General features: G+C 46.7%; 1 protein-coding gene across 5 annotated transcripts in view; it reads left to right on the forward strand.

Annotated features, from left to right (window-relative positions):
• CLOCK (clock circadian regulator) overlaps nucleotides 1-26,180 on the forward strand; it is a 231,737-nt gene that overhangs the window by 188,443 nt on the left and 17,114 nt on the right. For all 5 annotated transcript variants that reach the window (XM_063920910.1, XM_063920914.1, XM_063920913.1 and 2 more), the window contains 4 exons: nucleotides 3,156-3,231; nucleotides 5,719-5,863; nucleotides 13,884-13,975; nucleotides 19,668-19,760. In XM_063920910.1, the coding sequence (XP_063776980.1) occupies nucleotides 3,156-3,231; nucleotides 5,719-5,863; nucleotides 13,884-13,975; nucleotides 19,668-19,760 (406 nt within the window). The remainder of the gene's footprint in view (nucleotides 1-3,155; nucleotides 3,232-5,718; nucleotides 5,864-13,883; nucleotides 13,976-19,667; nucleotides 19,761-26,180) is intronic.

Consider the following 26,180-nt stretch of genomic DNA (forward strand, 5'->3'; position numbering starts at 1 on the left):
ATGCCGGCGGTCAGGCTCCCGGCGCCCAGCATACCGGCGCCGGGAGCCCGACCGCCGGCTTACCGACAGTGTGGCAAGCGCAAATGAGTCCCTTGCGGGCTCGCTGCGCTCGCCACGCTATGGACACGGTGTACGCGCGACACACTATTTTATATTCCCTCCAGGGGGGTCGTGGACCCCCACGAGGGAGAATAAGTGTCGGTATGCCGGCTGTCGGGATCCCGACGCCGGTTTACTGTGCGCCGGGATCCCGACAGCCGGCATACTGAAGACCACCCCACCTGGAGGGATCACTGAAGTTGCGCTGATCACTAGTGTTACCTCTTCTAGAGATCAGTCATGTTGGGTCAGAAGTGCCAAGTTAGCTCATTGACCATTCTCCCCAAAAAAGAAGGGTTAATTAGGAACAGGATCCAGGCTGTCCATCTCCTACTTTCACTGCACTTTGTCCAGCCCAAATGGTGTCTCGGTCTGGAGTTAACCATCCCAGCTGCAGCATGCACCGTACAGGGGAGGTGAGCCGACAGCTCCTCAGTCAGGTTGCCAATCAGGCTGGGAAATGGTACTTTGCCTTCCACAAGCCCCATCACAGTGGGAACCTGACCAGTGTAGGGAGGCCAATCCCGGGCCGTTTTTTCAATCCCGGGATTCGGGATTGAAAAACGCTCAATCCCGGGATTGCAGCAGGGAGAGTGGGAGTGGACGGCAGTGGAAAAGAGTGTAGGGAGCACGGAGGCTGTAGGGAGCAGCGCTGGAGGGTGGGTGTAGTGTAGGGACTAGGGAGCAGCGCTGGAGGGTGTGTGTAGTGTAGGGACTAGGGAGCAGCGCTGGAGGGTGGGTGTAGTGTAGGGACTAGGGAGCAGCGCTGGAGGGTGGGTGTAGTGTAGGGACTAGGGAGCAGCGCTGGAGGGTGTAGGAAGCGGAGCGGAGGGAGGCTGAAGCGAGCACCACAGTGAGGGAGGGATGGTGTCAGTAAAACTACACTTACTATTAGACGGGCGGCAGGCGGCAGCCATGGACAAGACGCGCTGAGCGCGCCGCAGGCCTTTCAAATTGTAGTGCTGGCCGTCAGCCAGTCGGAATGGGCAGTCCGGCAGCCAATCAGGAGCCGCTGCGGCCGCTTCCCTGATTGGCCGCCGGTCCACCAGCTGTGATTGGCTGGCGGCCGGCGCTACATTTAAAATGCCGCCGCGGTCTGTGTACATGGCTGCCGCCCGCCTAATAGTAAGTTACTTACACCAACCCTCCCTCGCTGCTGCGTTGCACATGCGCAATGCAATCCCGTGAATCCCGGGATTGGAGGCTCCAATCCCGGGATTCAAATCCCGGCAGTTTTGGGCCTAAATCCCGGGATCCCGCCGATCTTGATCCCGGGATTGGCCTCCCTAGACCAGAGGTAAAAGGGGACCTCTTCTTGTCAGCAGTGTCTTGCCTAAGACTTCTACTTCTACAATCACTGCTACTGTTGTACTGGTCCAGGACAGATTTCTAGGTTTCTGCCGACCTTGTTACCGTAAGTGTCTGTAGAAAATCAGGAGGACATCAGAGAGTTGGTGGGAAAGTTAGTGGCATAGCTGAGGACGGGGGACAGTGCTCCATTTGAGTCTGTGACTAATAGTCCCTAGGACAGGTTGTTCTGTAGGCTGTTTGTGTGGTGAGCACCATGGCTTATGGTTCATGCTCTGTTGTGATTCTGTGAGTTTTCATGTTTCTTAAAAGAAAGTGCAATTGTACTTCCCCAGTAGAGCTCAACATACACCTGGTATTCTGGCTACATTGGTGCCCTCTCTTTTTGTTCTTTTTAAATTCCACTTTGTGAGTCAGGCACTGCGGCTCTACCCAGATCTTCAGCACAAATTAAATTGCTTTAGCAGAGATTAGGGTGGCGAGTCACGTAGAGGAAGACACCATGAAATTGATTGGAAGCTGACGGAATTGCCTGGGTTGACTCACAGTGCTAAGCAAGTGAACTTGTTTACAATTGTATATTTGAAATGATTTCTGTTGCATAGATCATTATTATAAGAAAGGATGACATCTGTGTAATAACTATATTTTTCAGAACATTAATAATATGCTAATTTGCTGTGTTATCATGTTGGGCAGAGATACTGAAGGAGTGTCACTGTATACATATGAAGTAGAATAATCATCCTGCACATGGGGATTTGCTGTCTGCTTTCTCATAGCCGTAACATGGAAAAGGGACCAGTTGCCAGGGCCTGCAGTTACCCGTTACATTGTATTTAGAATGATGGACCTGCACCCTATCCCAAATCCAACATGATTGCTATTTAGTAGATCCATGTCTTTGCAGTGCCCTGTTATAGGAATAAATGATCTACACAACCCCAATAGTTTACGTACAAATCCAATGATTGACATGGTATGGTGACTGGGGCTGTTTTACAAAACAGGGGCATTGTGAGCCCAGGGCATTTGACGTCAGAGGGTTTCTGATGGCCACTGAGTAGGCTTCGGCTTAAGCAAACTGGACGTTGATGGCACCCATAGTAATTGTTGGAAATTATGGTGATCCAATGCTGCGTCTTCGGGTGCAGCACTCGGATTGCAGATGCTGGCCCTGCAGTGCATCTTATTTTCCTTCCCTGCAGCTGTGCATTACTGTCAAAATCTGAATCAGGCCCGTTGTCTGCACAGCAATAATTAAACAATGCAATGTACTTAAATATAAAAACCAGTTTTGTTTTATAATTGGTTATGTTAATCTACTCTCTAATTATATTAAAGATCCCTTCATGGCTTCATTGAGGAAACTGACACATGATTATACGGTGTCTGTAAACTCTTCTGTTCAAGGAAGGACTGGCTGTGCATTGCTTGTTACAACGCAATGAAATTCAGTGTGTCAGAATTTACTGGTTTGTCAACCACAAAATGAATTGATGAAGACTGTTAGGGGCCTACTTACACCCCATCAAAAACTGTACTCTGCTAATGAACATTGATGTGATCATATCAGAACTTTCTTTTTATAGAAGAATTATTAAAAGAAGTTTTATATACATATTTAATCATCGTTTATGTATTCTAACAGATCTTTGGTAGGGCTTTGGTGTTTGCCTTTTGATACCTACTTATAAAAATGTGTTCTAGTGAAACCATTTTTTTAAAGGCGCTTCCTGATTTTACAGCTATGCTGAGGTCGGGGCGGAGAGGAGGCGAGAACTTGGCGTTACAGATTCCCCGCCAGCGATCATCTCGGATAAAGTAAGTGCTCACCGTGGGTCTGCTGACATGCTAAGTGAGGGTCCTGAATCATGATACTCTCCGGAGTCTTGCTAACTATGTATAGCTAAAGTGATATTAGAGTGACATTAGTTACAGTGACATAAGCTGAAAGCATTCACCTAATTTAGTGGATTCTTTTATTTTTTATTAATTAAGCCAGATAGAATCTAATGCATATATGACGTACAATACTATTTCTTTACTGTAGGGTAGATACACTCTGCAGTTGAGTGCATTTTCCTGTTTTGATTTGCAGGGTGCTGAGCATATGTAGTCCTATGTAGTCCACAGTCAGCACCTGTACTCTGTCAGCAGATTGACTGAAGTAGCAGAGAAAAATTTGGGAAATAACAAGTATTTCTGTTCAGGCAATACACAGGCTGCATTTTTCTAACAGCTGTTTATTGCTGGGGATCACAGTTGTATACAATAGCAGGGGAGGCAGTTATGTGACCGGCGGTCACAATACCGACGCTGGAATCCCCCCCTTACAGTCCCAACATCCAGCATTCCAACTGACAGGGATTATTCCCACTCGTGGGTGTCCACGACACCTATAGAGTGGGAATATAACCTGTGGCGGGCCACCGAGCCCGCAATGGGCTTCATTCCGCTAGCCCCCCCTGCCGGGCATCTGCAAGCCTGTATGATGACCGCCGGTCATGCATACCCAACCCCGCTGTAGAAACAGGACTTATGTGCAAAGAATGATTATTCACATACACCAGATGGAATAGATTTAGAACATCCGTATTTAATAATATAAAAAACATATACATAAGTTAAAAAAGCAATTGCATAACGATAATGTAACAGCTAAATCACGCACTCCAGTCCCTTCCTCCAGTTTCTCAGGGTTAGCAGCGTGCAGTCAGTAGTCCTGTTCCTATGATAACCTCCATAGTGCCTTTAGGAGTTAAATATAGTGTCCAGCAAGATCATATTTACCACACTCACAATGAATAAGGGGTTATTTTAATTAAGGGAAGGATTTCATGCACAGATGCTTGGATCCCTTGGCGTCAGTGTAAAGGTGGCTGGAAACTCCGGGATGTCTAACTGAATTCAGCAATCCGCTGTATTGGTAGTAATAGGCATTCGGAGGTCTGGTTCAGGCTTTAATAGATCAGCTGCACAACCCACAGATGCACTTTCTAGAAGAAAATGCGATGTGTACTATCTTGTAGGTTATTCGTTTACAAATGTCTATAGAGATCTGCAGAATACATCCTGCAGATCCACACATTTCCTTGAATATTCCTTGGTTAAAAAACAGATACAGTATGGACTGGATTTCTATTACCCCTAAATGTTTTCTTTGCAGAAACGTAGCAATCATTTCCCAATTACGTGTTCCATCCCCTATGTATGTGTAAAACGCTAATCTATTTAAAATGGTGTACAGTATTTTCTGTGGGAGACCTGTTTCTTCATCTGCATAGCTGGACGTGGGTGTAGTATGTTATGTCGGCGCTTGGGAGCCCGACTGTCGGCATGCAGGCAGTGGGTTGAGCGCAAAAGAGCCCCTTGCGGGCTTGCTGTGCTCGCCACGTTGCGGGCAAGGTGGTGCGCGACACTATTTAGTCTCCCTCCAGGGGCGTCGTGGCCACCCGAAGAGGAAGAATAGTTGCCGGTATGCTGGCTGTCGGGATTCTGGTGTCGGTATGGTGAGCGTCGGGATCCCAACAGCAGGCATATCAAATGCTGGACGTTACATTGTTCACTGACAATGTTTTTTATTTATTTTTTATTTGTTTTAATGACCATGGCTGGTTTGTGTGTTTCCAAACGAAACTCTCGCTGGCACAAACCGCCAATAGGTGATCGCTGTGTACTGCATATAGGTACAGCAGCAACTGGGGGCTCCAGCAGTGGGGAACACTTCTCATGATCCTGTGACAGGGCCTTGTCTGGTTGGTAATAATGGATGGAGCAGTTTCAGAATCTTCAGCAGTGTTCATTTCAAAAAGCTGCCAAGTATTGCAGTGTGGCCCAATTAATAGAAGATGACTGCTGATGACTGCCTCTGTGTGCAGTTCTCTTACCATCACACTCTGTCCAATATATTCCAAAATTAAATGGGCAGCCCTTTGTCTCACTCAGGGGCCCTTCCTCACACCTGCTTTTCTAGAGTGTTCTGTTACCAATTGATCCTATCCACATTGCTGCACGATAATGTGTAGTGGTGACCTTTTGTAACAAATGTTCAGTGTTATCATCTGTATAGTGGTACCATTGTACGCAGTGCTTTGCAGGGCATATTTACTAACAGTGGGAATACAAATGTACAGATTCCATCATGATGTCCATCTCACAGCAGAGTATTGCCTAATAAGAGTCTGACTTCCGAAGCTTAGAAATAGAAGAATAGAAGAATCATTTTACATTGCGTTTTTGTATTATTACATTGGTTCTGTGTCTGACTTCTCTATAGTTTGTGGTTACGCATAAATTATGTATTTTCAGAATCAAGACTCAGTCTCAGACAATCACATAACCAAAGACAGCCTGAAGGATGCCTTGGAAAGGTTTGACGACAGCAGGACGTCGTCACCATCGTCTAAGAGCTCCATCAAGTCATCTTCTCACACAGCAGTGTCTGATCCATCATGTGAGTATGAACTGTACAGAATCATATTCATCAACTTCATGAGTGTGTATGTGTGTATATGTATATAGATAGATGGATGATTGCATGCCCTTATCCTGCGCTAGCACTTTCTTTTTTTATCACTTCTTTTAGCAGCACCTCTTAATAGACCCCCTGTTAGTCAGAGTACCCCAACTAGAATACAAGGTATATATTAGAGGGTGTTCAATTTATATGTTGCTCCTTTCCACCCAGAATTTTGCCCTTTGGGCTACCAAAGAAGGCATTTAATAATATTTTCTCTGACGTCCTAGTGGATGCTGGGAACTCCGAAAGGACCATGGGGAATAGCGGCTCCGCAGGAGACTGGGCACAAAAGTAAAAGCTTTAGGACTAGCTGGTGTGCACTGGCTCCTCCCCCCACGACCCCCCCCCCAAGCCTCAGTTAGATTTTTGTGCCCGAACGAGAAGGGTGCAATCTAGGTGGCTCTCCTGAGCTGCTTAGAGTAAAAGTTTAAATTAGGTTTTTTATTTTCAGTGAGTCCTGCTGGCAACAGGCTCACTGCATCGAGGGACTAAGGGGAGAAGAAGCGAACTCACCTGCGTGCAGAGTGGATTGGGCTTCTTAGGCTACTGGACATTAGCTCCAGAGGGACGATCACAGGCCCAGCCATGGATGGGTCCCAGAGCCGCGCCGCCGTCCCCCTTACAGAGCCAGAAGAGCAGAAGAGGTCCGGAAAATCGGCGGGAGAAGACGTCCTGTCTTCAATAAGGTAGCGCACAGCACCGCAGCTGTGCGCCATTGCTCTCAGCACACTTCACACTCCGGTCACTGAGGGTGCAAGGCGCTGGGGGGGGGGGCGCCCTGAGACGCAATAAAAATACCTTAGATGGCAAAAAATACATCACATATAGCTCCTGGGCTATATGGATGCATTTAACCCCTGCCAGAATACATAGAAAAACGGGAGATAAGGCCGCCGATAAGGGGGCGGAGCCTATCTCCTCAGCACACTGGCGCCATTTTCCCTCACAGCTCCGTTGGAGGGAAGCTCCCTGGCTCTCCCCTGCAGTCACTACACTACAGAAAGGGTTAAAAAAGAGAGGGGGGGCACTAATTACGCGCAGTATTAAAGATACAGCAGCTATAAGGGGAAAAACACTTATATAAGGTTATCCCTGCATATATATAGCGCTCTGGTGTGTGCTGGCAAACTCTCCCTCTGTCTCCCCAAAGGGCTAGTGGGGTCCTATCCTCTATCAGAGCATTCCCTGTGTGTGTGCTGTATGTCGGTACGTTTGTGTCGACATGTATGAGGAGAAAAATGATGTGGAGACGGAGCAGATTGCCTGTAATAGTGATGTCACCCCCTAGGGGGTCGACACCTGAGTGGATGAACTGTTGGAAGGAATTACGTGACAGTGTCAGCTCTGTATAAAAGACAGTGGTTGACATGAGACAGCCGGCTACTCAGCTTGTGCCTGTCCAGACGTCTCATAGGCCGTCAGGGGCTCTAAAGCGCCCGTTACCTCAGATGGCAGATATAGACGCCGACACGGATACTGACTCCAGTGTCGACGGTGAAGAGACAAATGTGACTTCCAGTAGGGCCACACGTTACATGATTGAGGCAATGAAAAATGTTTTACACATTTCTGATAATACGAGTACCACCAAAAAGGGGTATTATGTTCGGTGAGGAAAAACTACCTGTAGTTTTCCTGAATCTGAGAAATTAAATGAGGTGTGTGATGATGCGTGGGTTTCCCCCGATAACAACTGATAATTTCTAAAATGTTATTGGCATTATATCCTTTCCCGCCAGAGGTTAGGGTGCGTTGGGAAACACCCCCTAGGGTGGATAAAGCGCTCACACGCTTGTAAGGGCTCTACCCTCTCCTGAGATGGCCGCCCTTAAGGATCCTGCTGATAGAAAGCAGGAGGGTATCCTAAAATGTATTTACACACATACTGGTGTTATACTGCGACCAGCAATCGCCTCAGCCTGGATGTGCAGTGCTGGGTTGGCGTGGTCGGATTCCCTGACTGAAAATATTGATACCCTAGATAGGGACAGTATATTTTTGCCTATAGAGCATTTAAAAGATGCATTTCTATATATGCGTGATGCACAGCGGAATATTTGCCGACTGGCATCAAGTCTAAGAGCGTTGTCCATTTCTACCAGTAGAGGGTTATGGACACAACAGTGGTCAGGTGATGCGGATTTCAAACGGCATTTGGAAGTATTGCCTTATTAAGGGGAGGAGTTATTTGGGGTCGGTCTTTCAGACCTGGTGGCCACGGCAACAGCTGGGAAATCCACGTTTGTACCCCAGGTCGCCTCTCAACATGAGAAGACGCCGTATTATCAGGCGCAGTCTTTTCGTGGACAAGCGGGCAAAAGGTTCCTCATTTCTGCCCCGTGACAGAGGGAGAGGAAAAAGGCTGCAGAAATCAGCCAGTTCCCAGGAACAGAAACCCTCTCCCGCCTCTGCAAAGCCCTCAGTATGACGCTGGGGCTTTACAAGCAGAATCAGGCACGGTGGGGGGCACGTCTCAATGAATTTCAGCGCGCAGTGGGCTCACTCGCAAGTAGACCCCTGGATCCTTCAGGTGATATCTCAGGGGTACAAATTGGAATTCGAGACGTCTCCCCCTCGCCGTTTCCTAAAGTCTGCTTTACCGATGTCTCCTTCTGACAGGGAGACAGTTTTGGAAGCCATTCACAAGCTGTATTCCCAGCAGGTGATAATCAAGGTACCCCTCCTGCAACAGGGAACGGGGTATTATTCCACACTGTTGTGGTACCGAAGCCGGACGGCTCGGTGAGACCAATTCTAAATCTAAAATCTTTGAACACTTACATACAGAGGTTCAAATTCAAGATTGAGTCACTCAGAGCAGTGATTGCGAACCTGGAAGAAGGGGACTACATGATGTCTCGGGACATCAAGGATGCTTACCTTCATGTCCAAATTTACCCTTCTCACCAAGGGTACCTCAGGTTTATGGTACAGAACTGTCACTATCAGTTCAGAGGCTGCCGTATGGATGGTCCACGGCACCCCGGGTCTTTACCAAGGTAATGGCCGAAATGATGATATTCCTTCGAAGGAAGGGAATTTTAGTTATCCCTTACTTGGACGATTCCCTGATAAGGGTAAGATCCAGGGAACAGTTGGAGGTCGGTGTAGCACTATCTCAGGTAGTGTTGCGGCAGCACGATTGGATTCTCAATATTCCAAAATCGCAGCTGGTTCCGACGACTCGTCTTCTGTTCCTAGGGATGATCCTGGACACAGTCCAGAAAAAGGTGTTTCTCCCGGAGGAGAAAGCCAGGGAGTTATCCGAGCTAGTCAGGAACCTCCTAAAACCGAGCCAAGTCTCAGTGCATCAAGGCTTCCTACGAAGCAATCCCATTCGGCAGATTCCACGCAAGAACTTTCCAGTGGGACCTGCTGGATAAATGGTCCGGGTCGCATCTTCAGATGCATCAGCGGATAACCCTGTCACCAAGAACAAGGGTGTCCCTCCTGTGGTGGTTGCAGAGTGCTCATCTTCTAGAGGGCCGCAGATTCGGCATTCAGGACTGGGTCCTGGTGACCACGGATGCCAGCCTGCGAGGCTGGGGAGCAGTCACACAGGGAAGGAATTTCCAGGGATTATGGTCAAGCCTGGAGACATCACTTCACATAAATATCCTGAAGCTAAGGGCCATTTACAATGCTCTAAGCTTAGCAAGACCTCTGCTTCAAGGTCAGCCGGTGTTGATCCAGTCGGACAACATCACGGCAGTCACCCACGTAAACAGACAGGGTGGCACAAGAAGCAGGAGGGCAATGGCAGAAGCTGCAAGGATTCTTCGCTGGGCGGAAAATCATGTGATAGCACTGTCAGCAATTCCGGGAGTGGACAACTGGGAAGCAGACTTCCTCAGCAGACACGACCTCCACCCGGGAGAGTGGGGACTTCACCCAGAAGTCTTCCACATGATTATAAACCGTTGGGAAAAACTCGACAGGTATTGCGTCAGGTCAAGGGACCCTCAGGCAATAGCTGTAGACGCTCTGGTAACACCGTGGGTGTACCAGTCAGTGTATGTGTTCCCTCATCTGCCTCTCATACCCAAGGTACTGAGATTGATAAGATGGAGAGGAGTAAGCACTATATTCGTGGCTCCGGATTGGCCAAGAAGGACTTGGTAACCGGAACTTCAAAAGATGCTCACGGAGGATCCGTGGCCTCTACCTCTAAGAAGGGACCTGCTTCAGCAAGGACCCTGTCTGTTCCAAGACTTACCGCGACTGCGTTTGACGGCATGGCGGTTGAACGCCGGATCCTGAAGGGAAAAAAAGGCATTCCGGATGAGGTCATCCCTATCCTGATCAAAGCCAGGAAGGATATAACCGCAAAACATTATCACCGCATTTGGCGAAAATATGTTGCGTGGTGCGAGGCCAGTAAGGCCCGACGGAGGAAATTCAACTGGGTCGATTCCTACATTTCCTGCAAACAGGAGTGTCTATGGGCCTGAAATTGGGGTCCATTAAGGTTCAAATTTCGGCCCTGTCAATTTTTCTTCCAAAAAGAACTAGCTTCAGTCCCTGAAGTTCAGACGTTGTAAAAGGGGTACTGCATATACAGCCTCCTTTTGTGCCTCCAGTGGCACCTTGGGATCTCAATGTAGTTTTTGGGTTCCAAAAAGTCACATTGGTTTGAACCACTTAAATCTGTGGAGTTAAAATATCTCACATGGAAAGTGGTCATGCTTGGCCCTGGCCTGGGCCAGGCGCGTGTCAGAATTGGCAGCTTTATCCTGTAAAAGCCCTTATCTGATTTTCCATTCGGACAGGGCGGAATTGAGGACTCGTCCTCAGTTTCTCCCTAAAGGTGGTTTCAGCGTTTCACCTGAACCAACCTATTGTGGTGCCTGCGGCTACTAGGGACTTGGAGGACTCCAGGTTGCTAGACGTTGTCAGGGCCCTGAAAATATATGTTTCCAGGACGGCTGGAGTCAGAAAATCTGACTCGCTGTTTATCCTGTATGCACCCAACAAGCTGGGTGCTCCTGCTTCTAAGCAGACTATTGCTCGTTGGATTTGTAGTACAATTCAGCTTGCACATTCTGTGGCAAGCCTGCCACATCCAAAAATCTGTAAATGCCCACTCCACAAGGAAGATGGGCTCATCTTGGGCGGCTGCCCGAGGGGTCTCGGCTTTACAACTTTGCCGAGCAGCTACTTGGTCAGGAGCAAATACGTTTGTAAAATTCTACAAAATTGATACCCTGGCTGAGGAGGACCTGGAGTTCTCTCAATTGGTGCTGCAGAGTCATCCGCACTCTCCCGCCCGTTTGGGAGCTTTGGTATAATCCCCATGGTCCTTTCGGAGTTCCCAGCATCCACTAGGACGTCAGAGAAAATAAGAATTTACTTACCGATAATTCTATTTCTCATAGTCCATAGTGGATGCTGGGCGCCCATCCCAAGTGCGGATTGTCTGCAATACTTGTACATAGTTACAAAAATCGGGTTATTATTGTTGTGAGCCATCTTTTCAGAGGCTCCTCTGTTATCATGCTGTTAACTGGGTTCAGATCACAGGTTGTACGGTGTGATTGGTGTGGCTGGTATGAGTCTTACCCGGGATTCAAAATCCTTCCTTATTGTGTACGCTCGTCCGGGCACAGTGTCCTAACTGAGGCTTGGGGGGGGGTTGTGGGGGGAGGAGCCAGTGCACACCAGCTAGTCCTAAAGCTTTTACTTTTGTGCCCAGTCTCCTGCGGAGCCGCTATTCCCCATGGTCCTTTCGGAGTTCCCAGCATCCACTACGGACTATGAGAAACAGAATTATCGGTAAGTAAATTCTTATTAAAAGCGTTACAGTCATAAAAGACTGTACATCCACAATCAACTTTTCAAAAAGGCAAAGTTCATATTTGAATACCAGTACTTGGTTTTAATCCATAGGGAGTATTAATCCGTTGATACAGGTTGAGTATCCCTTATCCAAAATGCTTGGGACCAGAGGTATTTTGGATATGGGATTTTTCCGTATTTTGGAATAATTCCATACCATAATGAGATATCATGGCGATGGGACCTAAGTCTAAGCACAGAATGCATTTATGTTACATATACACCTTATACACACAGCCGGAAGGTAATTTTAGCCAATATTTTTTATAACTTTGTGCATTAAACAAAGTGTGTGAACATTCACACAATTCATTTATGTTTCTTATACACCTTATACACACAGCCTGAAGGTCATTTAATACAATATTTTGAATAACTTTGTGTATTAAACAAGGTTTGTGTACATTGAGCCATCAAAAAACAAAAGTTTCACTATCGCACTCTCACTCAAAAAAGTCCGTATTTCGGAATATTCCGTATTTCGGATATTTGGATATGGGATACTCAACCTGTAGAAGTTTTTCAGTAAAAATGTGGATGATGATAAAGCAACCCTACGCGTTTCGTTCCAAGGGGTTATATCAATTTCAGAGAAAATATTCACAACTAGGATTTTACAACAAGTGTTTCAAAAGGTTTTTTCCCAGAATGACGGATATTCAAAATATGACTCAATCAATGGAAATAAAATTCAAGTCTTACTCTGTGGTCTATTGGATTTGTCCACAGTAGTAGGTAAAATAACAGCTAGTTAGCCTCCACATGTGCTCCCATCCAGATATCCAACAGATCCTCCTTCCTTTTCCATAATCAGTAGAGGAAGATGAGTGTCAGCATAGTTGTGCGAGATGACTGGGTGACGGATAGTCATGGTTTACATCTTTCACGTCTCCACCTGTCACTATCTCACCTCAGTTCAACTATACTATATACCATGAGTAGTTGCAAAGTAATGCAAGTTGCCAATGGCAATTCTAATATTAATGGCTGATAATATTTCTACCTTACAATACACACTCTCCCTGCCACAAGCTACAGTAGTTATGCTGCTACCTTGTGCGCAAAGTGTTACCCACAGTTTTGGAGATTGTAAGCTCATTTGGGCAGCAACTTTTTTACTTGTGTTTTTTTCATCTGTGATTTTGTTGTTTTGATTGTTTATGTTTATAAATAAAACGTAATATTAACAAGTCCTTTATAATATAGGACTTGTTTCATTGGCATACATAAATGATATGCAGGTATTATGTCAACATGGACAAAATTTTGATATTTTCATAATGTCGACATTGTGCATGTCGACTGTAAGTTTTAGAGTTAGGGCTACAATCACCTGAAGGTGCTATATTGACATGATGGCTGTCGACATTCCGAACATGTCAACATTATGTATCATACCAAGGTAAAATACTTTCAGACCAGGTCAGCTTTTTACACTAAGCTTACAATGTGCCATCCATTGGAGTCTCTGCAGAACTCAGAGTTCTTCACAGTATTGTAAAGGTGTGGATTACAGTCAATAGGTCTACCACTAGTCACTAATGGTAGACGTGCATAGGGTCAACAGGGTCAAAAGGTCGACATAGCGTAGGAAGACAATAGGTTGACATGGAAAAGGTAGACACAATTTTTGTATTTTTTTGGGGGGGTGTTTTGTCACTTTTCTGACACAAACAAGTTCCATTAGTGTACCACATCCCCTCACATGGTGAGCGAAAAGGTTACTATTCACAATCGTAGTCCACGTGTATGGTAAAATATGAAAAAGTTGAAGAATTATTATTATTTTTTTAAAACTTGTGTCTACCATATGTGTGTCGACCATTGTCATGTCGACCATTCAACCCTGGTGACCTTTAAGCTGTCTACCTTTTACATGTTGACCTTTTGACCCTGTTGACCTAATGCATGTCTACCATTGGTGGTAGACCTATTGACTATAGACCTTTTCAGTGTAGATATATAGTTCGGATACGGTACTGTATATAGCTGTGAAGTCAATGAACTGTGCAATCTAACAGGTACACACTGACTACAGTGGGATTAATGTGAAAATACATACGGTTGTATACAAGTGTTTACCCTTTCTCAATATCATGTACCATTTTTATTTCCCTAGCCACCCCAACCAAGATTCCAACAGAGACCAGCACCCCCCTACGTCAGACTCTGTCTGGGTTGGATAAGAGGCGGTCATCTATCAGCAGCCAGGTACAGTGACCCCTCTGCTACTTATACCCTGCTGTAGTATCTGTGTTTTCTCATACGTCCTAGAGGATGCTGGGGATGCTTCAAGAACCATGGGGTATAGACTGGATCCGCAGGAGACATGGGCACACTATAAGACTTTGAATGGGTGTGAACTGGCTCCTCCCTCTATGCCCCTCCTCCAGACTCCAGTTAGATTCTGTGCCCAATGAGACTGGATGCACACTGGGAAGCTCTCCAGAGTTTCTCAGAAAAAAGACTTTGTTAGGTTTATTATTTTCAGGGAGACCTGCTGGCAAGTCTCCCTGCATCATGGGACTGAGGGGAGAGAAGCAGACCTACTTCTGTGATTTCAAAGGCTCTGCTTCTTAGGCTACTGGACACCATTAGCTCCAGAGGGTCCGATCACGGTGCGCCTAGCTGCTCGTTCCCGGAGCCGCGCCGTCACCCCCCTTGCAGAGCCAGAAGAAAGAAGCCGGGTGAGTAACAGAAGATCAGAAGACTTCAGTGACGACAGAAGACGGCTTTTTGAGGTCCCACGCAGCGGCCGCGCTGCGCGTCATGCTCCCACATAAGAACGGCACTGCAGGGTGCAGGGCGCAGGGCGGGTGCCCTGGGCAGCATAAATCCTCAATTTAGCGACTGGCAGAAAGTGGATAAAGTGTCTGGGCCCCCCGCCAGTATAAAGATGTATAATTAAGTGGGACTGAAGCGCGCCATTAAGGGGGTGTTGCTTAGCTCTCACCAGCGCCATTTTCTCTTCACAGAAGCTGCAGAGGCGCTGAGCCTGGCCTCCCACACTGCTGTACAAGTAGCAGGGTGCAAAACGGGGGGGGGGGGGGCACAAGTGATTTGGTGCTAATTATTGGAAAGCAAAAGCGCTAACAAGTCTGGGCAGTGATTTACTCGCTTCAGAACCGGGATAGGCGCTGGGTTGTGAGCTGGCAGAACTCCCTCTGTGTCCCTCTAACAGGCTTTGTTGTGGGTCTGTCTCCTATAGCCCCAGTGTGGTTGTGGGTGTCGGTACGTGTGTGTCGACATGTCTGAGGCTGAGTGCTCTTCCCAGGAGGAGGCTGGAGTGGGGATAGAAAAGGCTGTGGGAGTGACTGTGTCGGCACCGCCGATGGCTGATTGGGTAAATATGTTGAGTGTTTTGAATGCAACCAAGCCGGTTGACTAAGAGATTAGATAAATCTGAGTCTAAGAACCAGACATGGAGAAAATCCATGGAGGATGCATTGTCACAAACTCAGACCCCTTCGGGGTCACAGAAACGTGCATTTACCCAGATACAGATACCGACACGGACTCTGATTCCAGTGTTGACTATAGTGATGCCAGATTGAATCCTAAACTGGCTAAGAGCATTCGGTACATGATTGTGGCGATAAAAGACGCATTACATATCACGGAGGACCCTGCTGTTCCTGATACAAGGGTCTGTATGTTTAAAGGAAAGAAACCTGAGGTAACGTTTCCTCCCTCTCATGAACTGAACGCTCTTTTTGAAAAGGCTTGGGAAAATCCTGACAAGAAGGTACAGGTTCCCAAAAGAATTCTGGTGGCATATCCGTTCCCCCCTGGGGACAGGGAAAAGTTGGAGTCAACCCCCACGGTGGACAAAGCTTTATCGCGTCTGTCCAAAAAGGTAGCGCTTCCGTCTCCTGACACGGCAACCCTAAAGGATCCTGCGGATTGTAAGCAGGAAAATACACAAAAATCCATTTATGTCACTACGGGTTCGCTGCTCAGGCCTGCCGTTGCTTCGGCATGGGTGAGTAGCGCTATTGAAAAGTGGGCAGATAACTTGTCATCTGAGATAGATACCCTAGACAGGGATAGCGGGCTTTTGACTCTGGGTCATATCAGGGACGCTGCAGCATATTTAAAAGAAGCTGTAAGGGATATTGGCCTTTTGGGATCAAGGGCCAATGCCATGGCAGTCTCGGCTAGGAGAGCATTGTGGATTCATCAATGGAATGCTGATGCTGACTCTAAGAAGGCGATGGAGTCTTTACCGTTAGACAGTAGTGTCTTGTTTGGTGAGGGCCTCACTGACCTGGTATCTACGGCTACCGCGAGTAAGTCGTCATTTTTACCTTATGTTCCTGCACAACAAAAGAAAATGTCCCACTATCAAATGCAGTGCTTTCGGCTCAATAAATTCAAAAAAGGACGAGGGTCCTCCTTTCTTGCGGCAAGAGGAAGGGGAAAGAGGTCACAGGCTGTGGCAAGTTCCCAAGAGCAGAAGTCCTCTCCGGCTTCTACCAAATCCACAGCATGACGCCGGGGCTTCTCTGCGGGAGTCAGCACCGGTGGGGGCACGTCTCAAACTCTTCAGTCAGGTCTGGGTACACTCGGACCTGGATCCTTGGATATTAAAAATAGTAACCCAAGGGTACAAATTAGAGTTTCAAGACGTGCCCCCTCACCGACTTTACAAATCGGCCTTGCCAGCTTCTCTTCTAGAGAGAGAGGTAGTATGCGTGGTGATACTAAAGCTGTGTCAAAGTCAAGTCATTGTCACGGTACCCCCGTCACAACGGGGGGAGGTGTTTTATTCGAGTCTGTTCGTGGTCCAGAAGCCGGATGGCTCAGTCAGACCGATTCTGAACCTAAAATCCCTCAATTTCTTTCTGAAAAAATTCAAATTTAAGATGGAATCTCTCCGAGCAGTGATCTCCAGTCTGGAGGAGGGGGATTTTATGGTGTCGGTCGACATAAAGAATGCTTACTTACACGTTCCCATATATCCTCCACATCAGGCATACCTGAGGTTTGCTGTTCAGGATTGTCATTACCAATTTCAGACGTTGCGGTTTGGTCTGTCCACAGGAGGCCATTCCGTATGGCAGGTTCCATGGCAGGGTGTTTCAGTGGGATCTGTTGGACAAGTGGCCCGCGTCTCACCTGGACATGCACCGGAAAATAATCCTATCTTCCAGAACTAGGATCTCCCTTCTGTGGTGGTTGCACAGTTCTCACCTTCTGGAGGGACGCAAGTTCGGGATTCAGGATTGGATCCTGGTGACCACAGTTGCAAGTCTCCGAGGCTGGGGAGCAGTCACACAGGGGAAAAACTTTCAGGGAAAGTGGTCAAGCCAGGAAGCTTGTCTACACATAAACATTCTAGAATTAAGGGCCATTTACAACGGCATTCTGCAAGCGGAACATCTTCTTCGCGGTTTGCCCGTTTTGATTCAGTCGGATAACATAACAGCAGTGGCGTACATAAAGAGCAGAGCAGCGATGGCCGAGGCCACGAAAGTTCTTTGCTGGGCGGAAAGACATGCAAGCGCTCTGTCAGCAGTCTTCATTCTAGGAGTGGACAACTGGGAAGCAGACTTCCTCAGCAGACACGATCTCCATCCAGGAGAGTGGGGTCTTCATCAAGAGGTCTTGATGGCGTCTCGCCTCAACAAGAAACTTCAGAGATACAGAGAACAAGGGTTCAGGCGATACTCATTGTTCCAGACTGGCCGAAGAGGGCCTGGTATCCAGATCTTCTGGAGTTGCTCATAGAAGATCCCTGGCCGCTTCCTCTACGGGAGGACTTGTTACAACAAGGTCCGTGCGTGTATCAAGACTTACCGCGGCTGCGTTTGACGGCATGGTGGTTGAACGCCAAATATTAGCCAGAAAAGGTATTCCCAGTGAAGTCATTCCCACTCTTCTTCAGGCTAGAAAGGAAGTAACGGCAAAGCATTACCACCGTATTTGGAGAAAATATTTGTATTGGTGTGAATCCAAGAAGGCTTCTACGGAAGAATTTCAACTAGGACGTTTGCTCCATTTTTTGCAAGCAGGTGTGGATGCTGGCCTAAAGTTAGGCTCCATTAAAGTACAAATTTTGGCCATATCAATCTTTTTTCAGAAAGAATTGGCCTCCCTTCCAGAAGTTCAGACCTTCGTGAAAGGTGTGCTGCACATCCAACCTTCATTTGTGCCCCCCTGTGGCACCGTGGGATCTTAATGTGGTGTTGCCGTTCCTGCAATCTCATTGGTTTGAACCTTTAGGTAAGGTTGAGTTAAAATTCCTTACTTGGAAAGTAGTCATGTTGTTGGCCATGGCATCCGCAAGGCGGGTATCTGAGTTGGCGGCTTTGTCTCACAAAAGCCCCTATTTAATCTTGGGTATAGTATGGTATGCCGGCGGCCGGACTCCCGGCGACCAGCATACCGGCGCCGGGAGCTTGACCGCCGGCATACCGACAGCGTGGCGAGCGCAAATGAGCCCCTTGCGGGCACGGTGGCGCGCTATGCGCGCCACACTATTTTATTCTCCCTCCAGGGGGGTCGTGGACCCCCACGAGGGAGATAAAGTGTCGGCTGTCGGGATTCCGGCGCCGGTATACTGTGCGCCGGGATCCTGACAGTCGGCATACTGAAGACCACCCTTTAATCTTCCATGCTGATAGAGCGGAGTTGAGAACTCGTCCGCAATTTATGCCAAAAGTGGTTTCATCATTTCACGTAAACCAGCCTATTGTGGTACCAGTGGCTACTGACGCCTTGGCGGAATCAAAGTCGCTCGATGTGGTCAGAGCTTTGAAAATCTATGTCTCCAGAACGGCGCAGATTAGGAAAACAGAGGCTCTGTTTGTCCTATGGGCTCCCAACAAGATTGGGGCTCCTGCTTCCAAGCAGACTATTGCGCGCTGGATCTCTAATACGATTCAGCAGGCTCATTCTACGGCAGGATTGCCGTTACCGAAATCGGTGAAAGCCCATTCTACCAGAAAGGTGGGTTCATCCTGGGCGGCTGCCCGAGGGGTCTCGGCATTACAGCTTTGCCGAGCTGCTACTTGGTCGAGTTCAAATACCTTTGCGAAGTTTTACAAGTTTGACACCCTGGCTGAGGAGGACCTCTTGTTTGGTCAATCGGTGCTGCAGAGTCATCCGCACTCTCCCGCCCGTTCTAGAGCTTTGGTATAAACCCCATGGTTCTTGAAGCATCCCCAGCATCCTCTAGGACGTATGAGAAAATAGGATTTTAATACCTACCGGTAAATCCTTTTCTCTTAGTCCGTAGAGGATGCTGGGCGTCCATCCCAGTGCGGGCTGTATCTGCAGTTTGGTTATGGTTACGCTCATGTTGAGTTAAGTTTAGTCAGTCTGTGGCTGATGTTAGTCATGCCGTTGCATGCGTTGTTGTTGAATGCCATGTTGTACGGCGTGTTTGAGGTGTGAGCTGGTATGTATCTCACCTTAGTTTTAAAAATTAAATAAATCCTTTTCCTCGAAATGTCCGTCTCCCTGTGCACAGTTCCTATAACTGGAGTCTGGAGGAGGGGCATAGAGGGAGGAGCCAGTTCACACCCATTCAAAGTCTTATAGTGTGCCCATGTCTCCTGCAGATCCTGTCTATACCCCATGGTTCTTGAAGCATCCCCAGCATCCTGTACGGACTAAGAGAAAAGGATTTACCGGTAGGTATTAAAATCCTATTTTCGGTCTTACGGCAGTACAAATGGGCATGGGTTATTACAGTAGACACAAGCGCATGCAGTATTTCATGTGTTGTGACTTCATAAACTAACCAGGTGAATGATAATATAGTTATAATATAATTCTTAATGTACTTTTATTGTAGTCTCCATAAAAGTGCATGTGAATGGTGATCATGAAAAGAAGTTCTATTGTATGTTCCTTGTGTACAATAAAGTGTAGAATAACAAATGCTTTGTCCTCCTAGACCATAAGCTCCCAGTCCCTTAACCAGCCGTTATCACAGCCAGTACAGAAGCAGCCCGCTACTGCTGTACACTTGCAGCCAGGAATGACTCAGGTGAGCAGGCTTGTTACCTGTATTTCCGTATTATCCATGCTTTCATTCTATATGACCATGACACAAAATGCTTGATGCATCATTGGATCTCTATTCTGAAGAACCAATAATATAAATGTGTTTTTTTTCTATAACTCAGTCTTTCTCTAGCATCCATAAGGGATATTGGGGACACATTAGTACGATGGGTATAGACTGGGTCCAAAGGAGCCAGTGCACTTTAAATTTCTTCCACTGGGTGTGCTGGCTCCTCCCCTCTATGCCCCCTCCCACAGGCAGTTTAGAAAAAAGTGCCCTCAGGAGAGGCTGCACATCTCTGCTAGCTCTAGAGTTTTTCTTCAATTTATTTGAAACTTTTATTTATTTCGGTATGCTGTTTGGGCAACAGCATACCTGTGGCGTGGGAGTTGTGCTTCTTGAGGTGCAGAGCCACTTCCCCGCTGCAGGACCACCGTCCTGAGGGGTTGTTTGTTCAGCGGGGCACTGCGCCTTAGCTGTCACAACCGCAGCACGCAGCACACCCCCAACAGATGCCTGAAGGTGAACATCAGTGCTGAGTACACACCGGGGGCCCCACTGGGGGGGGGGGGGGGCTAGCGGTGGGCTTAACTGAGCATTTATGTGAAGTTTTAAGCATGTTTGGAGACATTGCCAGTATAAAATCTTCAGTAGCTTCGGCGCCATTAAGGGGGACGGAGCTACATCAGAGCGGGCTCAGCAGCATTTTGGCAACTTCCTCTGCAGATACAGCAGCAGCCTCACTCAGCTCCTCCAGACGCTGACACATGCTGGATCACTGGTATAGAAACATAGAATTTGACGGCAGATAAGAACCACTTGGCCCATCTAGTCTGCCCCTCTTTTATTTTATCCTTTAGGCAATCTCAACCCTTTTTTAACCTTAATTCTTTGTAAGGATATTCATATGCCTGTCCCAAGCATGTTTAAATTGCCCTACAGTCTTAGCCTCTACCACCTCTGATGGGAGGCTATTCCACTTATCCACTACCCTTTCTGTGAAGTAATTTTTCCTTAAATTTCCCCTGAACCTCCCCCCCTTCAGTCTCAATGTATGCCCTCGAGTTCTAATACTTCTTTTCCTTTGAAGAATGTTTCCCTCCTGAACTTTGTTAAGACCCTTGGTATATTTGAAAGTTTCTATCATGTCCCCCCTTTCCCTTCTCTCCTCCAAACTATACATGTTAAGATCTTTTAGCCTTTCCGGGTAAGTTTTGTGATGTAGGCCATGCACCATTTTAGTTGCCCTTCTTTGTACACTCTCTAATGTATTTATATCCTTCTGGAGATAGTGTCTCCAGAACTGGACACAGTATTCCAGATGGGGCCGTACCAATGACTTATACAGTGGCATTATCACTTCTTTTTTCCTGCTACTGATTCCTCTCCCTATGCAACCAAGCATCTGACTTGCCTTTCTCATTGCTTTGTTGCATTGCTTTCCTGCCTTCAAGTCACTTGAAATAGTGACTCCTAAATCTCTTTCCTCCTCAGTAGTCTCCATTATAGTACCCTTGATACTATAATTAGCCTTTCGGTTTTTGAGACCCAAGTGCATGATTTTGCATTTTTTAGCATTAAACTGTAGTTGCCACGTTCTTGACTATTTCTCAAGCCTACCTAGGTCATTAATCATTTGTTTTACCCCTCCCGGTGTGTCTACCCTGTTGCATATCTTTGTATCATCTGCAAAAAGGCATATCTTCCTTTCAATACCATCTGCAATGTCACCAACAAAGATATTAAAGAGAACTGGACCAAGTACAGATACCTGGGGTACTCCACTGGTAACATTTCCCTCCATAGATTGCACTCCATTAACTACGACTGTCTGTTTCCTATCCTGCAACCAGGTTCTTATCCATTTAACTGATTTATAATCTACCCCCAGGCTTTCAAGTTTATTTAGCAGTCTGCGATGTGGGACAGTGTCAAATGCCTTACTAAAGTCTAGATATGCTACATCTACAGCTCCCCCTTGATCTATTATTTTTGTCACAGAGTCAAAAAAGTCAATAAGATTTGTTTGGCATGATCTCCCACCAGTAAATCCATGCTGTTTTGGATCCTGTAACTTGTTTGATTTAAGATATTCCACTAATCTTTATTTTAATAGTTTTTCCATTACTTTCCCTACTACTGATGTAAGGCTTACTGGTCTGTAGTTACTTGCTTCTTCCTTGCTTCCACTTTTGTGCAGTGGAACTACATTTGCTCTTTTCCAGTCCTCTAGAATAGCAGCTGTATTTAGTGACTGGTTAAATAATTCTGTCAAAGGTGTAACCAGCACATCTTTTAGCTCTTTGAGTATCCTTGGGTGTATCCCATCTGGTCCCATTGATTTATCCACTTTTAGTTTTGAATGTTCTGTTAGGACCTTCTCTGTAAATGTATTTTCATCTGCCTTATTTTTATGAATGTCCTTGCAACTTAACTGTGGCCCCATCCCTTCTTCTGTAGTAAATACTGAGCAAAAATAATTATTTAGGTGATCTGCTATTGCCTTGTCTCCCTCCACCAAATGCTCACTCTCTGTCTTAAGTCTTATTATTCCTCCATTTGATTTTCTCCTTTCACTTATATACTAAAAAATTGTTTTGCCCCCTTTATCTACTAACTGGGCCATTTTCTCCTCAGCTTCTGCCTTTGCACGTCTGATCACTTTCTTAGCATCCTTCCGTCTGTCCAGATACACCTCTTTGTCGTTATTATTTTGAGTCTGTTTGTATTTCCTAAAAGCCATCTTTTTTGCTTTCACACTAGTTGATACTTCTTTTGTGAACCACACTGGCTTCCTTTTCCTGGTGCTTTTCCTAACCATTTTGATACAAAGGTCTGTTGCACTTAGTATTGCACTTTTCAGTTTTTTCCACCTCTCCTGCACTCCTTCCAAGTTCCTCCAGTCTGCCAATGAATCACTTAAACATCTCCCCATTTTTGCAAAGTCAGCATTTCTAAAATCCAACACCTTTGTTTTTGTGTGACAGGAGTTGGATCCTGTCTTTATACTAAACCATACTGCTTGATGATCACTGGATCCCAGGTGCTCACCCACATATATATCAGATATCCTATCACCAGTTGTAAGAATTAGTTCTAATATTGAGTCTTTGCGAGTGGGCTCCCTCACCAATTGCTTGAGAGATGCTCCCTGTAAGGAATGTAGAAATTTGCCACTTATAGCTGAACTTGCAAAAGACCCCTCCCAATTTACATCAGGTAAATTAAAGTCTCCCATGATTATGACTTCTCCCTTTAAAACCATTTTAGAGATGTCCAACAATAGGTTCCTGTCCAAATCCTGCCCCTGGCCTGGTGGTCTATAGATCACCCCAATGCGAATAATGTCCTTCTTCCCGATTTCTATGGTGACCCAAAGGGCCTCAGTTTTGGTTTCAATATTTTGTATTAAAGTAGCATTTATGCTTGTTTTCACATACATTGCTACCACTCCTCCTATTCTTCCTATTCTATCCTTCCTAAATAAATTGTATCCTGGTATAGCTATGTCCCAGTCATGATTCTCATTGCACCAAGACTCTGTAATTGCCACAAAATCCAGGTTATCCCTTGTCATTATCGCAATTAGCTCTGGTATTTTGTCTCCTAAGTTCCTAGCATTTGCAGACATAGCTTTAAGAATTTTGTCTGTGCATTTGTTATTAGTAGCCATGTCCAGAGCGTACAAAATAAATGACAAGTTTAAAGTTGAAATTACCTGTTTGTTACAGGGTGTAGCTTGGGGGAGAGCTGCTAAAGTTGTGCACATTACACATTCCTAAAGGAAAATTGGGTTTTAAAACAAAGTGTTTCACTGAACTAAACGCTGAAAGCCTCACTGGGGCTCTCTGGCAAGGGTGTGCTGGTGCCTTCTCTTCATCTGTGTCTCCTCTCACATACAGTTGGGCAGGCTTGCATTGTAACTGTCTGTGTTGTATGTGTATGGTTGTGTGTTACTTTTCACCATGGTAAAACACAGGTTATGCAGTGTCTGTAACACCAGGTTCTCCCCACTCTCATATGGTTCCATTTCATGTGAACAGTGTAGTCAGTCCTCACAACGTCACGAGCCTTCCTGGCTGGGTGCAATCAAAACTGTCATGTCTGATATGTCATCTCAGCACACTGCAAATGCCCACAAAACACAAGACCTGCAACAAGCAGTAGCAGATCTGGCTGCCAGGGCTGATGTTCCCCATCCTCCCCTCTCTACTGCAGGTCCACATAAACGTGCTTTCCCTGCACTTCTATCAGATACTGATGATGATATACAGGATGATGGGGATGATGTGGATCCCATAGGTGGGGATTCCACTCCTACACAGGGTATTGAACCCCTCATTTTAGCTGTAAGGGATGTGCTAAAGCTCCCCCTAGAGGACGCTGCAAATCAGAAGTCGTTTTTTCTCCCTCAAGACAAACTGACAGTCACATTTCCTGATTCTAAAGAATTAGATGATTTATTTAAGCTAGCCTGGAAAACTCCAGATAAGAAATATCAGGTGTCAAAACGTTTTTTGCATACAGTCCCCTTTGTTCCTGAGGGCAGAAAGTTTTGGGAAGAATCTCCGGCTGTAGACGTCAGTCTCTTGCCTCTCTAAGAAGGCGGTGATCCCGGCTCCAGGCTCCTTTACCGTAAAGGACCCGGGGGATAGAAAAATTGAGACCACACTGAAATCTATCTACATTGCTGCAGATGCACCTCAAAGACCGGTCATTGCAGGTTGATGGATGACACATGCAATTCACACCTGGGCTACTCAAATTCAGGAGTGTCTCTCGGGTGACATGACCCTGGTTACTGCAGTAACTTTCCTAAAACACATTCAGGACACGGCAAGAGTTCTCTGTGACTCCCTAAAAGAGATTGGCAATATTAATGCTAGGACCACTGCTATGGCTGTGTCAGCACGCAGAGCCATATGGTTGCGTCAGTGGATTGCAGACGCTGACTCCAAACACAGTGTGGAATCTCTTCCCTTTACAGGTGAATGGCTCTTCGGAGGTGAATTGGACGCATGGCTCTCCAAAGTTGCTGCTGGGAAATCCGCGTTTCTTCCCTTGGGGGCTCCGCCTGCTAGACGTACCTACCCGGGACCGTCTACTTAGTCCTTTCGGTCACCCCAGGATCTCACTCCTGTGGTGGCTGCAATCTTCCAATCTCCAGGCAGGTCGACGCTTCAGGACTCAGAATTGGATTCTCCTCACGACGGATACGAGTCTGAGGGGGTGGGGGGCTGTCAACCCAAGGGGTGCAGTTCCAGGGCAGGTGGTCTGCCCAAGAGACCCTACTTCCGATCAACTTCCTGGAACTTCGGGCTATCTACAATGATCTGATTCAGGCATCCCTTCTGCTTTGGAATCAGGCAATCCAGGTCCAGTCGGACAATGCCACGGCCGTGGCGTACATCAATCGACAAGGAGGGACAAAAAGCAAGGCCTGCATGCGAGAAGTATCAAGAATACTCCTCTGGTCGGAAAGAAATGCAATAGCACTGTCCGCAATTTTCATTCCGGGAGTAGACAACTGGGAAGCGAACTTCCTGAGTCGCCACGATCTCCACCCAGGGGAGTGGGGCCTACATCCTCAGGTGTTTCAACTGATCATTGACCGGTGGGGTTGCCCCCAGATCGACATGATGGCGTCTCGCTTCAACAAGAAACTTTGCTGCTATTGCTCGCGAACCAGAGACCCTCAGGCGTGCGCAGTGGATGCACTGACGTCGCCTTGGCCTTACCAGCTGGTCTACGTATTTCCTCCGATTCCGTTGATCCCAAAGGTGCTCAAGAGGATCCGGCATCAAGGAGTACAAGCAATTCTGCTTGCCCCGGAGGGCGTGGTATGCGGATCTTCTCAACATGTCCATCGAAGACCCTTGGCCTCTACCACTCAGAAGAGATCTTCTTCAACAAGGACCGTTCATCTACCCGGACTTACGGCGGCTTCGTTTGATGGCATGGAAGTTGAGCGGAACATCCTAGCTCACAAGGGACTTTCCAAAAAGCTCATTGCCACTATGGTGCAAACCAGGAAACCTGTGATATCAAAGCACTAACATAATATCTGGCGGAGATATGTCTCCTGGTGCAAGGAACGCACATATCCATCTGCCGAATATCACTTGGGAAGATTTCTTCCTTTCCTGCAGGCTGGAGTGGATCAAGACTTACGTCTGGGATCCATTAAGGCTCAGATTTCAGCACTTTCAATCTTCTTCCAAAAGAAGTTGGCTATCCTGCCTGAAGTTCAGACCTTCTTGCAAGAGGTGCATCACATCCAACCTCCGTTTGTGCCGCCTACGGCACCTTGGGATTTGGATGTGGTATTACGATTTCTGCAGTCCTCCTGGTTTGAACCTCTAATGACGGTAGAAGACAAGTACCTCACGTGGAAGACGGTGA

Source organism: Pseudophryne corroboree, chromosome 1 (assembly GCF_028390025.1).
Source record: "Pseudophryne corroboree isolate aPseCor3 chromosome 1, aPseCor3.hap2, whole genome shotgun sequence".
NCBI classification, from domain to species: Eukaryota; Metazoa; Chordata; class Amphibia; order Anura; family Myobatrachidae; genus Pseudophryne; species Pseudophryne corroboree.